The following is a 24,103-nucleotide window of genomic DNA, read 5'->3' as shown; positions in this document are numbered from 1 at the left end:
TCACATTTTAGCACTCTTTGTTCATACGTTACGTTTTTCAGCAACAATTTTTGACATTGATACAGTGCAAATGCACAATAGCACAACAGACACCATTAAGGATACATACTATTTTTTTTTTAAGTCGATACGGCAGATTTTGACAATTTGCATGTTTTATTTTTTATTTTTTTTTGCTAAACATAAATATGTTTGTCCTCCATTTAAGCTGTCAATGTCCAACAGACTTTTATTCTTCACTGGTAGGGACCCTTTAACACAACAAGCGTTTGGAAATCAATGGCAAGTCATTTTCCAAGTGTGGTCGGCAACTTCTGCAAGGTCATGACAAATGGTGAAGCAGGGCACTGTCAGCATCTGTTTCCCATCATGCCCAGGAGCAGTGTGATCATCTGAGGCAGTCAGTCCAATCAGTTCTCATTCGTACTTTTTTCAACTATGCGGCCATACTGGATGAATTTCAGCCATACTGTAAACCGGTGCTGATGTTAAACATGTCTACTTTGTCTTGATATGCATATTATATTAAGAAAGAGATAACCTAAGACCTGAGAAAAATATCGCATTTTGCAATGTAAGACACAGAAGATACAGTGCCGTTCACCCCATCAGTTCACATCAACCACCAACACACATGAGCTTCAAGCACTCACCAGTGTCTCAAACTTTTTCTTTGACAGATCAAAACAAAACAACAAACACTGACGACAGACAAAAGAAACATACTCAGATGGCTCAAGTTAACACTGACTTCCTCCATCTTCATATGTACTGATTAATTTCTTTTTTTTAATATCACTTAAACATGTGCTCATGGCAGATGTAATTTTTTTTAATCTGGCGATTTTTGTCTTTTTGTTATCTTTTAGGTTTTAAGATCTATTCATGATGAATTCAAAAAAGGGGTTTTTAAACTTTAGGTGGACAACTCGTGATGGCTTCTGATCGTGGCGGCGCTGCTTCCTCAGCATCCTCAACGGAGACGTCACCCTCCAGTGAGGCTTTTTAGATCTGCACATTAGTAGTAATGCAATGCTCAAGCACAAACACCAGCCACCTTCTTGACCCTCCCTCCCCCACCCCACACCCGCTTCCCCGGCCTCCGTGCCACCTCTCCACCATCCAAACACCCAATTATCCCCCCCACTCACACTCTCTCCCTCCCTCACAAGTCACTGGTCCCTGCTCTCCATTTCCAACTCCCTTTTTCTTCATTATCTCCCTTCTTCCCATACTTATGGCATTTATTGTTACTCGCTCTTCTTGGTCATAGCCATAGCCGATTTGGACTTTCCCATGTAGGCCTCGATGAAGAACTGGATAAAGAGCACAAAGTAGCTGAGATACATGAGGGAGGACCACACAATGTTCTGCATGTGGGATGGACACTCCTGGCCCTGCTGCATCCACGAGTACACCAGGTAGTTGACCACACAGCCCATCAGCATCTGGGTGATCTGCGTCAGTGTGATGAACATGGCGAAGTTGCGCGACAGCTTGAAGCCGGCCGCCCGCAAGGCGTAGTAAGAGTACATGACGGCGTGGACCAGGTAGTTCATCGTCATGAACCATCCGCCGCCGGCCACCATGTCTTTGTAGGAGTACCAGGAGTAGAGCAGCACGGTGATGTGGTGGTACCAGTGGAGGAAGATGAGCTTCTGTTTCCTCAGGACGATGAAGAGAGTGTCACCTACAGGTGTGATAGAGACAGGTTTGGGGTTGTAGGGGAGAAGAAGTTGGAGGAAAGTATGAGGGGAGAAGAGACAAAGGGGGATGAATGAAGGGAGAGGAACAAGAGAAAAAGAAAATATCATTACCGCTGACCCATTTAAAATGAGTGGCTGTGATTCAAATTGCTCTCAAATATGGAGCAAATGAACTATGTACAACCATGAAGCTGTTGGCAGAGAGACTAGGATGGAAACAGCTCAACAGGCTGCCCTTTAAATAATACACAGAAACACAAGTGACTGCAAAAGCTGAATTTAGAGCATCCCTTTGTTTTTACCTATTGTTGTGTTTCTGCTTTATTTGTACAAGTTCTGAACCTTGTGGGTACACACAGTGTCTGTCTATTTTTCCAACAACCAGACAGGGAGAACAGAGGCAGTGAGCGTCTGCCACCTTTCATTCCCACTGAGAGGAACAACTGCTCTAGGTTTAAGCCTGGAGTTCATGGCATGTTAAGCCCCAGAAAGACACAGATGGACAAGGAGCAGCCACACAGGCAGGAAAGGATCCTTAGAAACATAAAACAAAACAACGGCAAAACCGGCAATACAGTCATGTATACCAGAATAATTGACAAAAAATGTTCTCAAGTCAAAAAAACTGAGTAGATTACTGCTAATATATTAGTATTTGATTAAAATGATGAACATTTAATATTGCTAGCATTTGATAGGAAAGTATTTTTTATTCTTCATTTACTAAAATAGTGGAAAGTCAATCACTGATTGCATTCCATCTGAAAACAATATAAATACTTATTTTTCACTAAAAACCAGGGTTCCTACGCAAGTATGGAAAGTATGGAAAAGTATGGAATTTGATTTTATACATTTCCAGGTTTGCAAAAGTATGGAAAATGGAAACTATTGTATGGAAATAGACATCTATTTTTTAATCTTATCTTGGTTTGGTTTTATCTGAAGTTATTTGGGTTAACTATTTTGTATGTGCCATTGTACTTAGCTACAATCACCTGGAAATTATTTGGTTGCATAATGGCATACACATTCAGAATGAAAACAAGATAAATTGCATGCTTTTTTTTATATTATCTATTTACTTAAATATCACAAATTATTTGAATCTTTTACTGAGAAGTCTGTAGATTAGGGTCTGGAAAAAGTATGGAATTTGGAAATTTCAAATGTGTAGGAACCCTGAAAAACACTGGTGTGAATGCAGAGAAGGTGGTTCTGGTGAGGAGTTTCACTTGTGTAGGAAACGTCATGGAAATATGAGATATGTACAGTTTTGACTTACCCAGTTCTGGTGCTTTACTAAGTACAAAGGCGTATGCCCAGAACTTGCTGACAGGCCCGTTGTAAAAGCTCTGGTCACAAACTGACTGTTTGAGCCCTTTTGTCATCAAGATGTACATCATGTAACTCCCAGTACGGATGGCACCAAATATACTACACGGACAGAGAGAAAACACAGACACGGCAAATTATTTTAGTGGGAAATATGTGGTGTGTTTAGTTCCTACACATGAGAAGGTGTGTATTTACATTATAACAGTCTGGAGCACATACTTTACTATACTGCATGTGAAGTATGTGGCTTGTGTGTGTATTGGTACCAGCTGCAGCTTTTTAAAATATGTTTAAACATACAGCACTTTCACATATCTCAGCTACACATTTTTTTCCTGTAGGAATTAAACAGCATTTGCAGTTTGTTTAAAATAAACCATGATTCAGTTTCCCTCTGGATAATGAAATTAAACTCAAACTGGATTCTACACATCTCCTAAGCAATGATTCACAAAATATGTGTGTGATTTGTGTTAGAGAATAATTTCACTTCCCTATAGATAGTTTGTGTAGTTAATGGTCAATCCCTCTGTGTCATAGTGACTTTCTGTTAGATTACTGCTGGGGGCAGTTATCTGCCCTATTTTCTCTCTGAGGAACATGCCAAGGCCATGGTCCCTCTTTGGCGACTTCAATCTCACTCTCTGGCTGGCTACAGACACAGCTGTAGAGTTAGATGATAACGCTCTCCGTCACTGGATGACACTTAGCTGGTGTGAAATCTTATCTTCATGTTTATGCACTATAGCCAATTGGATGCTAACACATCTCCCCTTTGCTGTCTCGGCCCACCTTTCTAGTATACGAATCTGAACTTTACTGTTTGACCTTTAGAATTGAGGTGGCCTCACGCACTCATGTTGTGATGACGACTCTTCTGTTCTCCTTGATCAAGTAAATAGACTCCTTCAGCATAAGACATACAGGACTCTGGTACTTCTTCATCTTCACCGGCATCACCACAAATTCCTCCCTAACAATGTGTAAATAAATTCCATGGCTCCATAATGAAATATGCCTTCATGTTGTTGCTGGAAGTGTCTGATGTGACCGGCGTGTGCTGCTATCAGATATTCAGCAGCTAAAGCCAAATCCAAACAGAGTTTAATTATATGCATGGACAGTTATTTGCACATCAAATAATTTGGGTTCATCTACATGATAGAAAATTAATGTACATTTGCTGTCATTAATAATGTACGTTTGATAACTCTTTCTCACCTGAATACAGCAAGCGTGAGGGACCATAGCACCATCGGTTTCCTCAACTCAAACTTCTCCCTCTGTTTCATGACATGGCGGCCCCCGAGGATAAAGGCAGCGTAGAGTGCAGCGAAGAGAAAGGACTTCTTCCTGTAAACACAAAAAGTAAAAAGCGATTAACATTAACCTTTCTTTGACTTTTAATTGTCTGTGCATACCCGGGTTAATGCACTGATTATGTCGGGTCTTTTCCATCAACAACCTGCTTAACATTCATACAGTCGAATAGAGAAAACGCTCTGCAGCTTAACCGCTGCTTAATATCATCAAGTCAGAGAGAATCCCAACATGAGCAACACGCCTCTATTGATCGGTTAGAAATCCATCCTAAAACTACAAGCAGCTACTTACCATGCACACAGGAGGGTTTCTGGGTCCACAAAAATACACAGTTAATGCCCATCTCAACCTGATCACATCAGTCAGTCAAAGTCATGGATCCCATTCTTTTCTGGTGACTGTTACAGGCCATTTTCAGTCATATGTTCCCACCTGTGGCAGTCTGATTTAAAGTAAGTGCAGCCTATACTTGAATATACCACAGTGAGATTATCTCTTATGAGTTAGCAACTGCAAACTAATCAAAAGGGACTAACATACATTTAAAGGAAACAGCGAGGAAATCATTTCTTTAGAGCAGGTGCGTTAACACCAAAAGCAAATAAAAACCATCAGCAACCTATTTAAAGGGACAGTATGTAACTTATTTGGCTTTTTTATTGGCAAAAATCAAATATTGCTTTCATAAATACGTATTTACCGAAGTCTAAGCACAATCGCATACAAATGAAAGCCATATCGTAGCTTAGAATGAGTTGTTTACAAATACATAGGTGGCCGGTGCCCACCCACCGGAGGCTGCCATGCTGCATCGCCATCTTTGAATACGGTAGGCGAAAAAGCGCTCTATTGAGTGTCGGTGACTAGGCTTGTGCCCGGAGGATGATCCACACACGGTGCTACAGCTGAGCAGCTTTAGCAGCTAGATCTTACAATGTTGAACTGTTCTTATACATACAAGTGCAGCCAAACACCAGGCTGAAGAGAGAGGGACAGCAGAGGCTCCTCCGACAGCTGTGTAATTGGTCAAAGATATTGTTATCAGTTAGGGGTTAGTTTGCAAACGCCGAAGGGAGGGGTGAGCGAGTGAGCGCTGTAATCTAGAATCTGAATGCTGGATGTCACGGTTTAGGCTTTAAGATACTGCCATCCAGAAACAAACCTACCATTTGAGCATCAATGTAATATTCAATATAACTTCGCCCAAAAATAGGAGAATGTTAAAAACATTTCACTACCTTTTGTGTTTTGCATGACTAGGAAACTGGTCAAAGGTTTTTCTCTTGCAAACGTCTTTATAAACTATTTTGACAGTGATCATCGTTAGGAGCAGTCACTGTTCAAAAACTCCTCATGTACAAAAACAACCATAAGTCTGCATCTCCAACAGCTCCTTTTTAAGTAGAACCTCTATAATAAGCACAACATACTGTTTACAACACAAACCCGAGTTGTACTAAGTTCAAGCAACGCCTGAAGAAATGATTTAATGATTTAAATCTGGCTACGACCGCCGCGAAAATGCTTAGCTTTCAGTTTACAGTTATTGCTCTAATTCAGCTCCAACTCCCACCATGCCGTTTGCCTTAATTGACTTGTCAGAGATCACTGCTGTGCCATATAAAGTGGAGGATTGTCACCTGGCCCTGCTGAAGTCTTGAAACAAAAGCATTTCCTTATGTTCAGCACAATTACAAAGCACAGGTGGTCTGATTCGCCGGAGTAGATGCTGAGTAGGATCGAAAGAAAATGGAGGCACGCTGCCTAAAAACTAGAACAAACACAGTTTGGTCTATTGGACAGAGAGCAGAGTTGTTGTTAGAAGCAGCATGAGCCAAAAAAAAAGTTGAAGAAAATAAAGAAATGATGATGAGGTTCCAGGTGCTAATGAGCAAGGCATTAGACATGCAGTGGATTTTGCGGTCCTTAGAGAGATGTGTGTGCTTGAGAAAAAAGGGCATGTAAGCACATAAACAAATAAATAAATCAGGCCTGCTCTCAGAGGACACCGCAAAGGGACGAGGAATGAGGCATTCTGGGAGCTCTGGGACCGACGGCACTGGCAATAATGAGCTGTGTTAAAAACTAGCTGAAGGAGCGACGCTCCACATCAGTGATGTTGTTTTTGTTCTGCTTCACCTGCAGCTTCTTCATTTTAGCGGGCTCCGAGCGCCGCTGTCAGAGAGGTCAGGTCACCATGACGCTGCGCTCCACATCACGATGACTGTCAGCCATCAGGAAGCAGCACAACTCCCAAACAACCTTGACTTTATTATTAATACTCTGTACAGAGAACCAACCGTTATATGCAGCGTTGCATTATACGACAAACAAGTTCTATCTCTGGATACGATCATTCATTCAGGGTCAGCCGTGTTTGTACTATACACTCCAGACAAGCTTAAAGTACTTCCAACAATACAAATGCAAACATTTCTCACAGAGGCGTGACACTATGCAACCTGTAACCGGCGATCCATCCTGTTCTGTTCTGCAGCCTCAGCAGAGCGACCAACAGCAGCACTTAGTTTTGCAGAGCAGGTGTGTAGCTGGGCAAGAAAGACTGTTCACTTAGCCACTAGAAAAACAAACTTAAACTTGGCCGTAAGATATACTACAGATATAACAAGAACACATTTACTCAACCTGATATCTCGTCAAGTCAACATTTGCCTGGTGGTGCCAAAGCTGCAGATGGATGTGGGGCTTCCCCATTTGCTTTTCCAATACATTTAAAATAAAAATACAGCATAACCAACTCTGCAAGACATACCACCATTACTGAGCAAACCATTTGTCTCCAAACAACCAAAGGGAAAATGTTGCCAGGAATGTTGAATCTTAAACTATTTCTATCATGACAGTACCCAAGCAGGCAAGGATAACAGTGCCAATTGTTTGGATGAATGGACGTCATTGTGTGTCAGGCGTTCTTAGAGGATGAAGGATGAAGGATGCCACCTCTCTGTTCTTGCAGGAGGCCCAGAAACCGATTTAGGCCACCTCCAGCGAACAAAGGACAAAGCAGTCCAGTCAAAGTCAAGAGGAGCAGCTTTCACGGAATGACAACAGGGCTGGACTGCAGAATGACATCACTGTTTCTCAACTACACACCAACGAGGGGAGAGCGGAGCAGCACAATACACAGTGGCCTACATACTGTAGTGAGGCCAGGAGAAGTGCAAAGGAGAAACAATCACAGCATTCCCCCTCGAGTGTGCTGCCATCTAAACGAAAAGGTCAAAGGTCAAGCCTGAAGCTGTGGCATTCATTTATTTTCCTTTACCATAAAGACTATGTATAATTCAATCGCATTAAGACTTGTCATTACCATTGTTTACAATCAATTAAGCATAAGCACTGCAATGAAACACCCACGAAATCCTTGATTACCCCCATTTAAGCCATGAATATCCCCAATAGCTTAAAGTGGATAACGTTAGCACACTATACAGATATTTAGGGATAAAACAAATAACTCTGTTACTAATCAGCATTTACCATTTTCCTGAAATTGTCATCCGTTGCAACTAAGAGTTACTTAGTCTCCTTGATGTAATTTGTTTCAAACATCTGCTGGTCGCAGCTCAAATAAACTTCGATTTTGCCTGCCGTGCAACATTTCTCATTGATTAACATTAATACTTTGGACTATTGTTTAGCTAAAAGCCCTACTGCTAATGTCCTAAGTATTATGTGACCATATACTTTCAGAATTAGAGAGAGACCATGCGTTGTAATTACATTATCCTCTAGGTAATTATCAGCGACCGATCAATTGGGGCATCCCTAATTACCACTGATTCACATTAAGCCCAGCCAACTGAACCAGTGGTTCCTGTTTGTTAAAAATTATGACTACTAGCTATTATAGTTCTACATGTATCCTCATTATATCTTTGTCATTTCTTATCTTGTATCAGTGCACAAAAGTGTTACAGAGATCTGTGTGAACAATGACCAATTGTAATGAATGTAGCCTACAATCTTTGCTTCAGTGAGTACAGAATGTAAACAGCCATTGACTGCGTTTTGATATTAACTTTCAACAATACATCTGCAAGGTTGTTTGAGTTTAAATTGTTAGCAATCTATGTTTTGATTAGATAAACAAGCCTAAACCTGTTGGTAACTTAGCGTACCAGCTAATATCAAGTCAAAGGTGACCGATACAGAAAACTACCCAAAAAATGTGTTCAGTCAATGTAAGATTTTTCTCAACGATCTATCTTGTGCAAAAAATATTTTCATGTCATTCTTTGTGATTTATCATCAACACTATGCAAACTCAGCCAAAGGTTAAGATGAGCATCGCCTGCTCCAGTAGTATGTTTAGAAGATGGATTCCTCTGCTGTCGGAAAAAAATAATAATAAAGGGTAAAGAAACCCAAGGGCATGGTCAAAGCTGACAAGTTGGTGTGGAGGAGGAGGAGGTGGTGGTGGTTGGGGTTGTGAGGGTGGTGGTGGTGGTGGTGGTGGTGGTGGGGGCAGGGTGCTGCTGTTGTCTTTGCAAAGGCCCTGAATTGCCAGCTGCAACCGAGCTATGTCTGCACAGTCACAGGAATGTATTTGAGACATCAGTGTGAATTCACATCATCCCTTCATGCTTCCCTGTGCCTCTACAGCTCCGCCCATCACCATCAGTATTCAGACTCATCCAGGAAATATAACAGGACTGGGAGAATAGAACAGGGTCGACCTGCTCCTTTCAAACAAGCCAGATGCCACTGATGCCTCCTAAGAATAACATTATTTTTCCTTTATGTAAGAGGCCAAGCCAAATACTATCACCACAGAGCAGACATGAAATGGCCCAGTGCTTGCCATTGTTGATAATAAATGAATCCTTGCTGGACAGACGGTATATTTTTAATCAGTTTTGTGGAATTTAGAATACTCAGCCTCAGTTTCTGAAAATAAAAATCTTTTGATCAATTGCAAATGTCGGCAAGCATCAGATATAAGAAGAACCTTGTTAAATTTTGTATAAGATCCTGGAAAAACAAAAGGGCAAAGACAGTTATCGCACCTCACCCCCCTTGATCCTGACTTATGCCCACACAGGACAATACATCAGAGGGGTGTGGCGAGAGGCTTGACTCTGCTGTTTTGTCAAAGCGGGCCGAGGCAGCACAAATGAAAAACTACAACCTCAGAGCTCTTTTGGGGAGGATCAGCAGAGATTTCTTGCTTTCTGCATCGTTGGAAACCAGCTGCTTCTCCCTCCTGCTGAGATTTCTTGCAACATAGCCTAACAGTTACCAGCAACGGCTTCTTGTTCCAGCGGGTTTTATTGTCCACAAATCTTCATATACTGAAATCCACTGTAACTACCTATTACAATTACATTTGAACATTCTTGTTCATTACAAGAGATTAGGATCACAACATAAACACATCTGCTGTCTGTTCCAATTTTATTTTAAGAAGCAGAGTCGAATATTATATTAAAAAATCACTGATATATGAAGCAGAGTGACAAACAAGACCTGCTTGGTTAGGCAGGTTAGGGATCTTTGGCATCTCTCATGTGTGATTATTATCACAGGGTGAGACGCTGGGCATTGGCCCAGTTTGTACTGCTGCCAAATCATGCCGAGTATCTGGGATATCAAAGAAAAGAAAAAAAGGTGCTCAAATTGTACAGAAATAAGACATGAAGTGAACCAGAGCTCCAGAGCTGCTACTATGCTGTCTAGGGTTCGGGTTGTCAAGTTTTGCTATTCTAACTACAAACAAGACTGCCAGACGAGTCAGAAAAGGCATCAAGCCCCACACACAGTTTACAGTAAACTGACACCTCTAGACATAGGCTTGTTGTTCTGTGACAGTAAATCACAACAGAGATGCACTTTTTTGGAGCACTGTGTACTTGCATGAAGCCTTACGGTGCTTACTCACAGCACATAGTATAATGAGGATGTTGATCCCATAGACCCTCCCATCCCCCACTTGCAGTGTTGTACAAAGCTGCTGGGTAACCTGCTGTGGAACTTGGATCTGTATTAGCTGGTCCAGGAGATTTCACTCGTTACATAATCCTGAGTTTGCAGTCTGAGGATGAGTCTGCACGCCTGTGCCGGAGAGCTGGTGTCTAACCGTCTCAACCACGGCATATGTTGACCATGTCACATGTACAATACATAAGCAACTGCATGCACAACAAATGTGCGTGCATGCATGAGGTGCACGCACACACAGTTCAAGGTGTTCAACACTAATCCCTGTCACTGCTCTGTTTCTAGAAACTGTGGCAAGGCGCTGGGAGTTACTGTGCCAAAGTGTAGGATGAGCAGCAAACCACAAAATAAGACCAAGAGGAGCTGTAAATAAGACTAGGCTATTACAGAATAAGCCGTCATCCAGGAAGCACCCAGATATAAACCAGTTAGTGAAACACCCACCTTTCCTTGACAGTGTATTCAGTTTCTGGTGAGACTGAATGATCAACCTTGTGAAACTACTACCACCTCTTCAGTTCATTCTGAATCCGTTGGCCTACATGCAGGGGTCATCTGACTTTTCAGGAAAATAGAAGAGTGCTTTTGTTGAGAGATTATTATCACAGCTTGTTAGGTGCTTAAGAACATCTTGAGACCTGTGTATTTAAAGCAGCAAAACCAATGGCTTGTTGGTAGCTTGTATCTCACAGCACTAGTATGTGAGCACAATGCGCATATTTTTAACAAATCTATTCACCTTGACTCTGTCCCCATACTGCGCACTCACTGTATCAACGTATCACAATCATTTATACTTATTTGTAGAACATGTGACTGTGAGTACACTTTGACACCGAGGAGAAATGGCTAAAAATGCCCTGTAATGTACTGAGTGGATGAAAATATTTACCATTCTTAGCACTACTGGTATAACAGTGCAGATTTTGGCCAGTGGTGGCGCTATGGACTGATGTTTAAATGAGCAGGTCCCAAATCTGTTTCAGTTTCGTGCTCTACCAACGTCACATAATAGCACACACATGTACACAGTCAAGCATGAGGGTGACACGATCGATATTCCTGGAACTGCAGAGGGCTGCAATGCAATTATGGGCTGCATGCGAACCACACTAGTCCACCGACTGAAAGTTTATAGAGGCAACAGGCAAAGAAGAGCTACATTGTGCTTATAGGTCAGGGAAGGAAAAGACTAAGCAATAAAAACAATGAAGGCTTCAAAATGAGATGGAAAATTGGAGGTTCTGATAGAAGATATTTTGGTGTTAGCCGAGATAATTCCTTCATCTGCCACTTAGTAGTATAAACAACACAAAGCCTAAAACAGTGTTTTTCAACCTTGGGGTCGGGACCCCCACGTGGGGTCGCCTGGAATTCAAATGGGGTCGCCAGAAATGTCTAGTAATTGATTAAAAAAAGACTGATAAAAATATTTTTTTCTTTTTAAAAGTATCATTAAAAACACCACAGACAATTTTCAGCAACTGTATTCTATACTTTCACATTCTCAAATATAAATCGAGTTCAAATAAAATGCAACATATGAAATCTGAGCTGGTGCATCTTGATTGACAGGGGTCACCAGAAATTTGTGATAATAATGAGTAATGAGCCAAAAAAGGCTGGGAACCACTGGCCTAATACCTAGACAATCTGGTCAGACAACATATTTACTTATTTCCACTTACATAGACAATGACTAAAACAGAAATTCCAGTTATCTGTAGCTAAGCCTTTCCTGGACAACCTGATGACGGCATCTGAAAGTGAAACCAGAGAGCAGCAGCGCTCCGGGCAGACCTGGAGCGAGGAGTCAGCCCACATCTTCATCTCTGACCTCACCAGTTGTGAGAAGGAGAGCAGCCAAGCAAACATCAAGCCTGGGGTGAATTCTGGGTTAACATGGTCAGGACAGATCAACATCACCATGTGCTGCTCTTGTTGAAATGGCAGCAGCAGGAAGAACCAATACTTTGTACATTTACTGTACAAAAATCAAGAGAAGCCTCTAGAATTGCACTGGGAATCTCTTTGGTAGGTTATAAAGTAGACTCTACACTGAAATGAATAGAAAGACGTTGTAAAATAGGGTTGTCTCATCTCATTCTCACTACAGTATGACACCCGATAACCAATTTGCTTTCTAACATTTTAAAAAACGCCTATTCTTTCCACCAATCCCTCTGTAGCTTTGAATTATGCATCCTTTGTTAGCGTCCTGTCTGCAGTGCTGCCATGCAGAAATACATTATTCCATTGCTTCAATTCAGCATAAGCCACTAGGGAGAGAGGGATATCAACAAACAAATATTTAACCAAATAAAAACAGACAAAAGGAAACTTTATGTGCTGTGTGTAAGGACCAGTGAAGTGACACCCTGATGCCAAATTAAAGACGGGTGCATCTCCTGGGCTCATCCATCCTACAGTAGGGCTCTGAGACAATAGGCTGGACTGCTCTTGGGCTGAATGAGTAACATGAGACTTGGACAGAAGAGACTTATCTCCTTAACTCATCAAATCCCAGGAACCTGACCTTCAAGACTTGTGAATGAGCTGCACTTCTGAATGAAGAAGCAGATGATTAACCGCGTCAAGCTGATCGCCACGACCGACCACTGCCAGAACAACGCAACGGTCCCGAGCCTCTCGCAAAACATCTGCAAACTAAGACAATTAATTTTGTTCATTCACCCTACAAATGGTACAAAAACAACAGAGCAACTGAAGCATAAAAATAGCAAAACATTAACATTAATGAAAAAGACCACAAATGAGATCTCACTGCAGCATTTTCAGCCTCTGCATCTCTTGTCATCGGTCTGGGGCCAAAACCACCAGAGATCCATCAAAAGTGCTGCGCCCCCATGGGGCTGCTACCTACCCCAGAGGCTCGAATGTTAAACAAACAGAGAACACAGATTCCCAGCAACCTGCATGGCAATGAGGAGTGATGACGTCTGGGGGGAGAACAGAGTGAGTCAGCAGGTTGAGGACGTGTGTAACAGTAGGTAACAGCAGCTCTCCTCAGGACAGCAATGCCACACTGCAAAACATGGCAATCGTAATTAAAAAGGACATTTTTCTACACTGCGGCAGAATTTACCCATCACCACTCAACTGAATTATTTGCATTACTCCAGAAAAAAAAGATCACAAATCCTGCATGCACTCATAAAACGCAAGAGCTCCATCTGACTGATATACATAATCCTCGATAGGATACCACACAGCAGCCTGCTATTAGATGATTTTCAATGACATTTCTCCGCCACATTTGACAAAACAACTAATCTCTCTATGAAACAATTTGCTGCGCCCTGTTTGTCTTGTTGTTTATGTCCCGTTAATAGTACACCAATGATGAATCCAGCAACACTGCCAATGTTGTCATGCTGGAAGCCATAAGGCTGGGAACACTGCCATGTCTCCAACTTACTTTAAATTGCTGTAACATCACATCACACCGTAGCATAATCTGCAATGAAGGGCACATGGTTACGAGTTTGATCTGACATCCTTTACTTATTCATACAGCAGATATATAAAATTTTAGAGAAGAGAAGAGAAGAGACCTATGACTACAATTCCTGCTAAATGTTAAGCAAAAACTTCCTCTGCCATGCTAAAATTGTAACGCTAGGTAGCCACGCAAGCTATTTTAAGTCCTATTCCCTATTCTATTTTATCTGTAGCAGAGCCAGGCTTCTCTTGATCTAACCTACAGTTCAAGAATATGTGTAGAACAGAGCGACAAGTGCCGGGGGCTTTTCGGAGAGTGTGACAGTAAAGAGTCACTGATATTAATATCACCCAGCTGACATGCCAGGTTCCAGCCGAAAAATGAACGTCACTTTCGCTTTGCGCGCAGTTCTCAGGTCCCAGGTGCTATGTGACGCTGCTACCACCCCAAAAATAACAGGAAAGCATTGACGCCAGGATCCTATTAAGTAAAGGAAACGTGTTTTCCCACTTTCTCAAAATGATATGTACAGAAACCACTGTGGCATTTCATCGGCCCTATCAATTCCTCCAGACTGCTCATTAAAACCACCGATTACTTTTGAGTCGGTGAACCACGATTCCATCAGCTTCGTCGAGTGCGACTGACATGTCACACTTGACAAATGCAGAGCCTGCTCCTACACAACCTCATGTGTTTGTGCCTGTAATAGGGGTGAAAAGAGGTTGATGCTTATGCTGATGAATAACACCATCGACGTCTATGCCCACTCCTTCCTTCCTCTTCCTAGTCTCCTTTCAACCAGATGCTTAATTGTCTTCCCCTCACAATGCTGAGCTATCTGCTGCCAGTCTCCAGGGAACGCATCAGATCAGGGTACCAGGCTCCATTCATCGCCTGCAAACACATGCACACATTACTTTAGCTGAGGCACTAAACTGGAAAGAGAATTTATTTATATCACGAGAATATTTCATTTGCATGTGTTGACCCTAATAGTGATGAAAAAAAAAAGTGAGATGCCAAAGGGTAAACTAAGAATAGTGAGTAATCTGGATTCATCAACCCAACTGACCTAAAAATATCTGACAAACAAAGACCTCCCCATCTACCCATTTCTCCCACTGGTTGGTTTGTATTAACGCTACAGCTGAACAACATGGAGCTTCATCATCAACACTGTGATATGAGCAAGTATAAAAAAAAGAATATAACACACTATGGAAAACTGGGTTCAATGGTCCCATTAAGACAAACGCGTACATGATGAAGAAAAAAGAAGTAAAAGCAAAGGTTACATTTTTGTCAGTTGTCTGAAATGCAAATATAGTATAGTCTAGTTAATCTAATATTCTTGCATATTCTGCATAATATAGACAAATATGCTGATTGTATTTGTTTGGTTATGTGCATATGTGCTTCAGTTGACATGAACATCTTTAGTTGAAGGAACGGTATGGTAGTATGGTATGTGGTACTTCAACATACCATAAGTTAGTCTTACCTTTGAGGTCTGAATAGTTTTCTTGATTGCCAGTCATTTATCAACTTTTGTTCTGCTCCACCTTCACTGTGACAGGTTACTATTTTCATACATTTTTTAAATTGCATGTCAAAAACCAGCAAGACACCGACTCACAACTAAATAAATAAGATTTTGTGGGGTATTTGTTCACCTATATTGACCCATTAGTTCAAACTTCAAAGGGATAGTTACGAGTAGGTTCGTTACCTTTAATTGTTGGTGTAAGATGTTCTTAGAACAAGCTGCTCAGAGCTACGCTATGCAAAACAACTCAGTCTCTTAATGTCCCGTTATTACCTCATAGCATACTGAATGTGCAGGTCACAACTTGTCTACGAGAGCATTTTTGAGTTGTTGGATTGTGTATTTGATGAATTTGATGAGGGAAACCAAGAACTTCCATTAGCCTCCGTAGCGTAGCTCTGAGCAGCTCGCGGCTCTGCTCCGCCGCTCAAAAAATAGCTTGCACCGACAATTAAAGGTAACGAACCTACTGCTAAAACTATAGGGGTTATGGCAATGGGCCAATTTGCCAAAATGTTGAACTATCCCTTTAAAGCACATTGCTGCTCTGGCCTCAATCCAATCATTCCTGTCACTTTTAATAATAGGTGGTGAAAGGTGAAACGTCTGTTCTGGCATCACTGACTGGGGTGTCAGCTGCAACATAATAAAACGTTCAAGGTATAGAGCACAGTTCCTCCTTGTCTGAACTTTGACCAACATCAGCAGACATACAGGCTATCTGCTGTGATGAGCTGGAGCGACAACCCAGAAGTGAACAACAAAAGTTTTTCCTGCCTCCCTGTCGATAAATAATGATGTAACATTCAGTAATACTGTGCTCTGGTTTTTTTTAAACAAGGTGATATCTGCAGATGTCGTACTATTGCACAAGAATCTGCAAGCACTCGTGCATACATATCAAGTAAACATGTGTAAAACAACGAACTCATTCATCTGAGGAACATTCATGTTCTGCTTCTCTATGGGACCGACTGTCTAACTACAGACACATTTTGCTCTTAGCATATTTGGTTACATTTGGTTTTCAAATAAGACGCTACAAACTCAACCAGGAACCAGCAGTGACATTAATAAACCGATTCAGGAGCATTTAAATCACCCATTAAAACACTCGACCCTTGTCCTAAGTGACCATTTGTCAGCCAAAAACTAATCTAATGTGCAATTGCAGTCGTCTCTTAGCGGATGCGACTTGTGGACTGAGCAGAGGTTTGCTGGAGGTGCCTCACCCCAGGCTAAATGAATAAATAAATAAATAAATAAATAAATAAAAGTGTGGTGTGCAAGACTGTGATTAAAATCACTGCATGGCTAAAAAAAGAAAACACACACCGCAGCGGCTGGTTTTCAAGTGTTCAACAACCACTTCATTTGTTTCTGCTTTACATGGCGTATGCATTCAGACTTGTTTACGTCTGCTTGTGTTTTTTGTTCCACCGTCACCGCCCTCGAGTCAGAAGAACATGTCACACCTCGTCAGTAGCTCCCCCGTACATTATGAATGTAATGAACGACCTTTCAAATTCCATTTGCTGTGGCTGTTGCCTCCATCGGCCATGTGCACTGGCCCAGTCCGACACCCTCCACTACAGGAGCAGCATAGAGAAGTCAGCACAGATCAGCTGCAACGTGATTGGCTAATGCTCTGTCAGCAGACATCAGAAGATGAACGTTACTGGCCCGTTGTCAGTACCAGGGTATGGACAGCTCCTACACACTGTCTCTCTCACTCTCTCTCTCTCTCTTCCACACACACACACATCCACATATTTCATTTCAATGAATAAGAACGAAACTGTTCTAAATCTGGCTCCGGAAGATCCACTCAGTCCAAATATGTGTTTAAAATAACATGCTAATCGTTCCTTTTCTTTTTAAACAGGCAGACTAAACAGATGATAGGAGAAGCCAGACGAATGCCTCCTGCTCACCGAGTGCTGCTTATTCCTTTTTTCTCTCTCTTTTACATACCCACTGCCATTGAGTGCTTAATGAAGCCTATGTTAACTTTACACATGACTCATTTTGTTTTTCTTAGCATTTCCAGTACAACCTGGCATGGACCTGGACCACAATTACTTTTTTTCCAGGGAGTTCATGCAAAAGATGTTTGGATGGAGCTGCACACGACCTACATTTGAGATTTGCATCTAGTCACACAGCCACCAAAGCAATGTGTGCTTAACTCATGTAGCAACAGTGATATCATCAGTCTAGGGTAGTAGTGCAGTTGTGCAAAGCCTGGCAGACACTGCCCTGGGTAAACAATGACAGATCTAGGATTGCCCAGGTTTCATTACATAGACTATTACGTCTGCTGAAGCTTGCTGAGCTATTAATGAGTTATTGCTTAATCAGTGGCCTCTGCTCCTCCTAATTTCTAAATCTGAAGTGAGAATTGATTCATTAATCAGACAGAGAATGGGTTTTGATTGATGGATTATTCATAATTTCAGTCATTTTACAAGAAAAACATTCTCTGATTCTGGTGTTTCTCAGTGAATAGGCTAGATTTGGTAGGATTCTCTGAACATCTGTGTGTTTTTGGATCTCTCATTGCTGAAAACAAGCTTTTGAGAGCTTGTGATGGTAGCTTTTCCCTCTTTTTTGTGCAGCTTTCATCATATTCATATGGAGCAGAACGATTTTTGAAGAATATGTCTGAGTGACATGTAATCTATTTTTACTCAAATATATGATGACGGCATCTCTTTGGGAGGAGAAACCCATAATGTCTGATGGGGAGATGTTCACCAGCCTATGCCCAGGCTCGGTTCAATAACCCACTGGGCCAGTGACTGCGTCTAAATGAATGAGGCGGCTGCTGTTCTGGAGCCGTGGATGACCTTTACAACAGTATCGCGGTAACTGATGCCGGGAGAATAAATCACAGTTAATCAAGGACAAATTCTAACCCGTGCAAAAAAAAAAAAAAAAAAAAAAAAGGAAGGAAGGAAGAAGATGCATCGTGGTACAAACGCCTTGTAGCAGCCGAGCAGACGAGCTCATGCACGGGCTCCAAGTGTGGCCACAGCATCGCGGCAGCGGCACGCGGCTCCGGGCCTGCGTGAATTTGTTCATTTTCTGATGCACAGGCAGCAATGTGCGGATGATGACAGAGAGCCTGATATAATAGGATACGGCGAGGTTTAATCCCGGTGAGCGAGGCTGGTGCATGTGCGCCGCTTCAGCCTCAGCTCCTCCATTTAGCCCGTTAACTACACGAGGCGCTCAATTTGCAGTGGAAACCCCCCTTTAACAATGATGTGGTGTTGATATCAATCATAATACAGCGATAAACCCGAGGCGCTAACCATTGCTGTTCAATGGCTGCATATCCTTACCAGTTCTCCTGCATCCATCGGATGGCTTCGTCCTCGTTGAACTGTCTCTCGAACTCGTACTCTTGTAGAGCTAGCACCGACATGCTCACTGCGCTGTGTTTGCTGTTCAAGCTGCTAAAAAAAATAAACTAGACGAGAACCTAGAGTCTGGTAATACTTGGTCTGTTTAGTCTGTTCCGTCGTAGCCCTCGACTAGCATCGCTCGAGCTGCCGTCAGGACCTCGCGGTTGTGCGCGAGCAGCTCGGCAGCGGCGGCACCTTCCTCCTCTACCGGCTGCACGAGCCTACGCCCTCTTCCTCAGAGATGGCGCCCCCCAGGTCCTAACGCCGCCGCTTTCGTTCCCCTCTGTTTCCATGCATGCTATACTGTATTATTGCAATTTCATTTCAGTATGCTACAACTCATATTCATTTACTTCAGATCAATTTAATGAGATTTTATAATAAAGTGAGAAATCAAGATTATTTGTGTACATTAACGTTCACTATAGATGTTAGGATTTGCATCCATCATGTGTTAGAGAGGCTATTGTTTAGTCCTTTAGTTCATTTTGTACCATGACAACCACCCCCCTGATTCATAACAAACAATCTTCATTAACAATCATGTGGATATGACCCCTACGAGCCCTGATCTCAACAGCATGAAGTCAATCAACTACAATGCAACTGCCTGGATCTACAGAACAACAGTAGCATGTGCTCCAAGATGATTAGAACAACCTAAATACCTCGAATTCTATGTGCAAGTAGTCGACATTGAAAGAGGCAGAGTGGTCCTGTAAAATATTGATTTAATTTGATGTTTTCCTCTTTCATGTAGGCTACTTTATCAGAGTCAAAACCAAAATAGCTTTTATTCCCAAGTACTGTAGTCATTCACCCACACAGAATTTGACATGGTGTATAATGCAAAACAGAAGAGGGATAGTAGGGATAGTTTTTTTATTGTGATGAGGGTTGAAGAGGTGTTTGGCACACTGCTTTTCATTGCATTGACCGTACACAGTACCTTTAAAGCAGAAGTAAGCGGAATATTTGCATTAGTCTTAAATAATATCTTCCGACGGCAATCACTTATATAGAGTGTTTGGTCCGAAACACGGGTCTGTCAGTCACTCTGCTCTGCTGTAAACCAAGGAGAAAACTTTCCTTGTATCCTACAACCTTTATCCAATGAGGAGAGAGAACGGCATGAAGGGCTGTGTGTGCAGCCATGGGATGCGTGTGAATGTGGTGACGTAGGGACGAGGACCAATAGATCCATGACGAGGTCGGGGACTGCTAATTCCATCGGCTGACAAAAAGTTAGCCAAAACGACCGGATCACTTACTTCTGCTTTAATGTATATGACAATAAACTATAAACTAACTAACTAGCTAAGTTAACTGGTAGTAAATAACACGTTCCAACATTATCTTGTTACTTTTAATGCAGTAGGCTATGTCAAACACAGCCAAGTCCCAGTCAAAGAGAGATTCCCTCACTTTCACCCACTGTGTTAACAAAGTCAAATACCAGTTAAAACGCTTAAAAAGGTTAATTCATGTTCATTTTATTTCAGTTGTATGTGTATCATTTTAAATTCTGTAGCATGCTGCTGAAACAGGTTTATATTGGGGGTGTTTCTATCAAATTCTTATCCCCTCATCACTTGCTCCCTCACTTTGCATGTGGAATGCTTTTTTTTAATTTATCTGTTTAATAATCTCTCAGTGAATAAACAGTTAACTCTCAAAATGCATTTCCCACTTTCCTAGTGAAAAGAACATTTATAGACATTTTTATCATACCCCATCAGTTTAGCATTACAAGCTTGATTATTTGCCAGTGTGTTGCACAATAATTTGCCCAAGTTTTGAAAGACTGATATAATGTCTGCTTTATCAATCTATCCAGGTGGAAGCTGTTTCTTTATCTGGCAAGAAGGAACTGGCACCGCCTGTCTGAACTCTCACCTAGATAAAATTCAACTCTGCAGGCAAATTGAGACAAATGCACACATGCACAAACACACATTTACACACACACACACGATGCACAATGATGCTTTCTTCAGATATAGTTGCAGCACTGATACACAGACTGTGCCCCAGACTTACCTTTAGATGGTGGGCTGATGATGACGGCTCATGTTGCACCTTGACTTGGACTTTAAACACATTGCGAATTATCACTTAGACTGAGGCCAAAAAAAAATCACCTCATTCAAACATGAAAGGAAAACAGCTGCGTGCAACTGATGAATTGATTATTTCTTGCAACATTGTACGTAGACATGTTACCTCATCCTCAACTTGATCAAAGTTTACAGTGTGATAGTGATAGTGATCAACAGACCATCTTTCCTCTTTTATGGGTCACCAAAGCTGCATTCGTTTGATAGCATTTCTTTAATATTTAATTATTTAATTCAGTCATGTACAAGATGAATGAACTGTCTCAATATGTTGATGCCACTCTATTAATGTAATGTGGAGGCTTGAAACTTTGATGATGTCAAAGTTTTAATTGATCAATTTTTTACCTTTTTCTACTTTGTCACAAACTTATCGTCTTAACTTAAAAATCCAACATTAGCAGGAGAAATTAAGTGACATTTAACACAAGTGTTTTATTGTTGTAACATGAAACACACACAATTGTCAATTTTCATCTACTTCTTTTTGGTAAACATATTTGACTAAGAATTTGTCAAAGCTAGAAGAGGCCATTTTCAAATGGTAGTTGTTGGCAACTCTGGCTCGAACTTCCTTCCTCTTTTTCACAACTATTGTGTTCCCCTTACGTACACACACTTTTGTGACCATCAGTATGTTTACATGACACTTGAAAAACACAAATTATGGCCTATAACTGGACAATTAAACATGTTAGTCTGTGTAAGACTGGACTTCTCCAGATCCAACTAAAACACCCAGATAATGCGACTGGAAACCGATTTTCTTCTGCATGTATACGCTTTAATCTGACTGAAACTGGACAATGCATGTGTGCGCGTGCTTCACAAATGTACAGGGACAGAACGAAATGTAGCATAACCTGGCCAAGAAACTTGCCTGGCCTGTTGTGTCAGCGTCGATTTAGTGCATTTCTTCACACACACCAGCAAGAAGGTGTGTTTAAAAAAAAAGAAAGAGAAAAAAAAGCCTGAGGCTTGACCTGACCTGAGTCTTTTGTAGAAATTGTTGTAGATATTTTAAGCGCGCCACGAAGCCAGCCCAACCAGCGTATCCAGTCTGGTTGGTTGGGCCGGCCTGACATGCCCAACGGAATTTTTTGTACACATTTTTGACACATACTGTATCTCCACCTTTGTTAAGGAGGTTGACATGTTTCCATCAACTATTCTATTTTTAACTGGGACAATGACAGAACTGTGATGAGTCGCCCAACTCGAGCTGTGAGCATAGTTCGACTTAGCTGTGCATATAAACACACTGCATGTTACAACAAAGGGACTCAACAAGATGAACGTCGATGAACGTGGCCTAGTACTCACTACTATTTGGACTGGTTGTTGTAACACTCTGGTCTTTGCAGCCTGCGTTCAGCCATGCAACCACTGTTTACACCAGGGATCAGAATGAGCTGGTAACACCAACTCAACCGTAGAGGGATCACAGGGAGCGTAACAGAAACATGGCAAACCAGGCTGACACCAGGCTTCACTGTTTCTATGGATAGATTCTTAATCTTACAGACGGACAGGACAAAAGAGAGTGACAAGAGGAAAAGAAGGGGGCTGGTCGTGTGTTTGTTAATGATACATGGTGCAACCCAGGACATGTTACAATTTTTTATCTACAGTCAGGACGTTGAGTTGCCATCTGTTAGCATGAGGCCTTACTTCCTAACAAGGGAATTTGTAGGATGAATCTTAATGAGGCACTCAAGGACTGTTTTGGCTCAACCAACCGGGATGTTTTCTGTGAGCTGTGCAGTAAGAGCTTTAACACTCTCTCACACTGTAACACAGACCACAGACACACATTATTCTACCACTGTACCCACCAAGACAATGTGGTGTTTTCTAACAAAACCCCCCGAGTTCGCTGGGTCTAGATCTGTTGAATAAGAAGAGGAGTGCATTTAGGTCAGGGAACAAGGAGGAGGTGCAAAAGGAACAGACTGAGCTGAGGAGAAGGATCAGGGAGGTCGAAACCTGCTACAGGAAGAAGATGGTGTTGTTTGAGATGTGCAACAATGAAAACAATGTTATTCTTGTAAACAATGTGAACTGTCAATATTTTTCTGATTAAATAGTCTTTCTTGATGTATTAATACACTGAGGATGAACCGATTAGATTTTGGTGGTCAAAGGTCAAGGCCTATAGGTCTATATGGATAAAATCCTCCATAAATAAATCTTTGGGCCATGGTATAATGCTGTAATGCACCACATTTCTGTTACTTGGCTGGTTGGTTGAGGCATACAATCATGAGGAGGTAACTCCAATTCTTTTGAATGAGGATGAATCAAAAACATGAATACTGTAGTGAACTAATCCCTGGCTCTGTACCGTCCATGGCCTGTTTTGTCTCCAAACAAACTTGGACTTCAACAAAGCAGGAAACCATGTCCTCTTATAGCACAAAGAAACCAACCACCTGGTACCTGAGGTAAGTCTGACAGCATCTCTGAGTTTACTCTGTCATGGATATTTTGACAGGGATGATATTTCACTTGCATGGCAAAAGAGATTAAATAGAAGTGATAGACTGAGCCTTATCTTGTTATGATATTGCTATTGTTCTATAATAGTATAATAATCCCTTTCAACTTGCTTATTTTGACTGATAAAAAACAAACATGTGAGCTAGATGCATATTTGATGATAGTATAGTATGATAGTAGTGTGTGATGTCTTTGGTAAAATAAAAGACAAACAAAAAGGTATGTGTTTGCCAAAAGAAAATATAAATAAAACAATTTGTTTGGCCATTTGTTGAACTACTCTAGATTGATTTTAATGCACACTGCTTTATATCAGTCTCTAAATTGGTTCATAATTAAATAAAAACCATTATGTTTTAAATTAATGATTGATCAAATCTGTTTACTGAGGTACTATAAATTAGATTAGAAATGGATCTTTTTTTCTTTCTTTTTTTTTGCAACTAGTGGAGTCGCCCCCTGATGGTCATTAGAAAGAATGCAGGTTGAAGGCACTTCCGCATTAGCTTCATTTCACTTTAACAGTGCAAAGACAGTCCCTGTAGTCCAGCACCAAACTTTAAGATGCACTATCTTCTGTCACGTTAATTCGTGCATTGCTTTTTTTTTTTTTTTTTTTAATTCATTTAGTTATGGTCGTTGTTGTTTTATAGGGAGGGCGCTGTCGGCACTTCCTTTCACCTGTGGTCACGTGACAAGCATCACCTGCGCGGTTAATTCAGGTAGCTATGGCCTGC

The 24,103-nt window shown here is 41.4% G+C and overlaps 1 protein-coding gene across 1 annotated transcript; it reads right to left on the bottom strand.

The window, feature by feature from the left end:
* Positions 1 to 18,928, bottom strand: elovl6 (ELOVL fatty acid elongase 6). The gene is made up of 4 exons (XM_083981020.1): positions 18,688 to 18,928; positions 4,266 to 4,397; positions 2,992 to 3,143; positions 1 to 1,690 (listed from the first exon to the last, which is right to left on the bottom strand). Exons 1-4 carry the CDS (start codon positions 18,768 to 18,770, stop codon positions 1,251 to 1,253), a joined length of 807 nt encoding a protein of 268 aa, XP_083837146.1. The 5' UTR covers positions 18,771 to 18,928; the 3' UTR covers positions 1 to 1,250.
* Positions 18,929 to 24,103: the final 5,175 nt, after the last annotated feature.

This window comes from Trachurus trachurus, assembly GCF_905171665.1.
Source record: "Trachurus trachurus genome assembly, chromosome: 10".
NCBI lineage: Eukaryota > Metazoa > Chordata > Actinopteri > Carangiformes > Carangidae > Trachurus > Trachurus trachurus.
Note: the sequence above shows the minus strand (reverse complement) of the source record. Positions and strands in the feature narration are given on the sequence as shown.

Excerpts from the sequence above, each read along its gene's own strand:
- elovl6 (XM_083981020.1), bottom strand. The coding sequence starts at position 18,770 with ATGTCGGTGCTAGCTCTACAAGAGTACGAGTTCGAGAGACAGTTCAAC. Across the intron at positions 3,144-4,265 it reads CTCACGCTTGCTGTATTCAG|TATATTTGGTGCCATCCGTA; the intron begins GTGAGAAAGAGT and ends CTGTCCGTGTAG. Across the intron at positions 1,691-2,991 it reads TAGTAAAGCACCAGAACTGG|GTGACACTCTCTTCATCGTC; the intron begins GTAAGTCAAAAC and ends TCACACCTGTAG.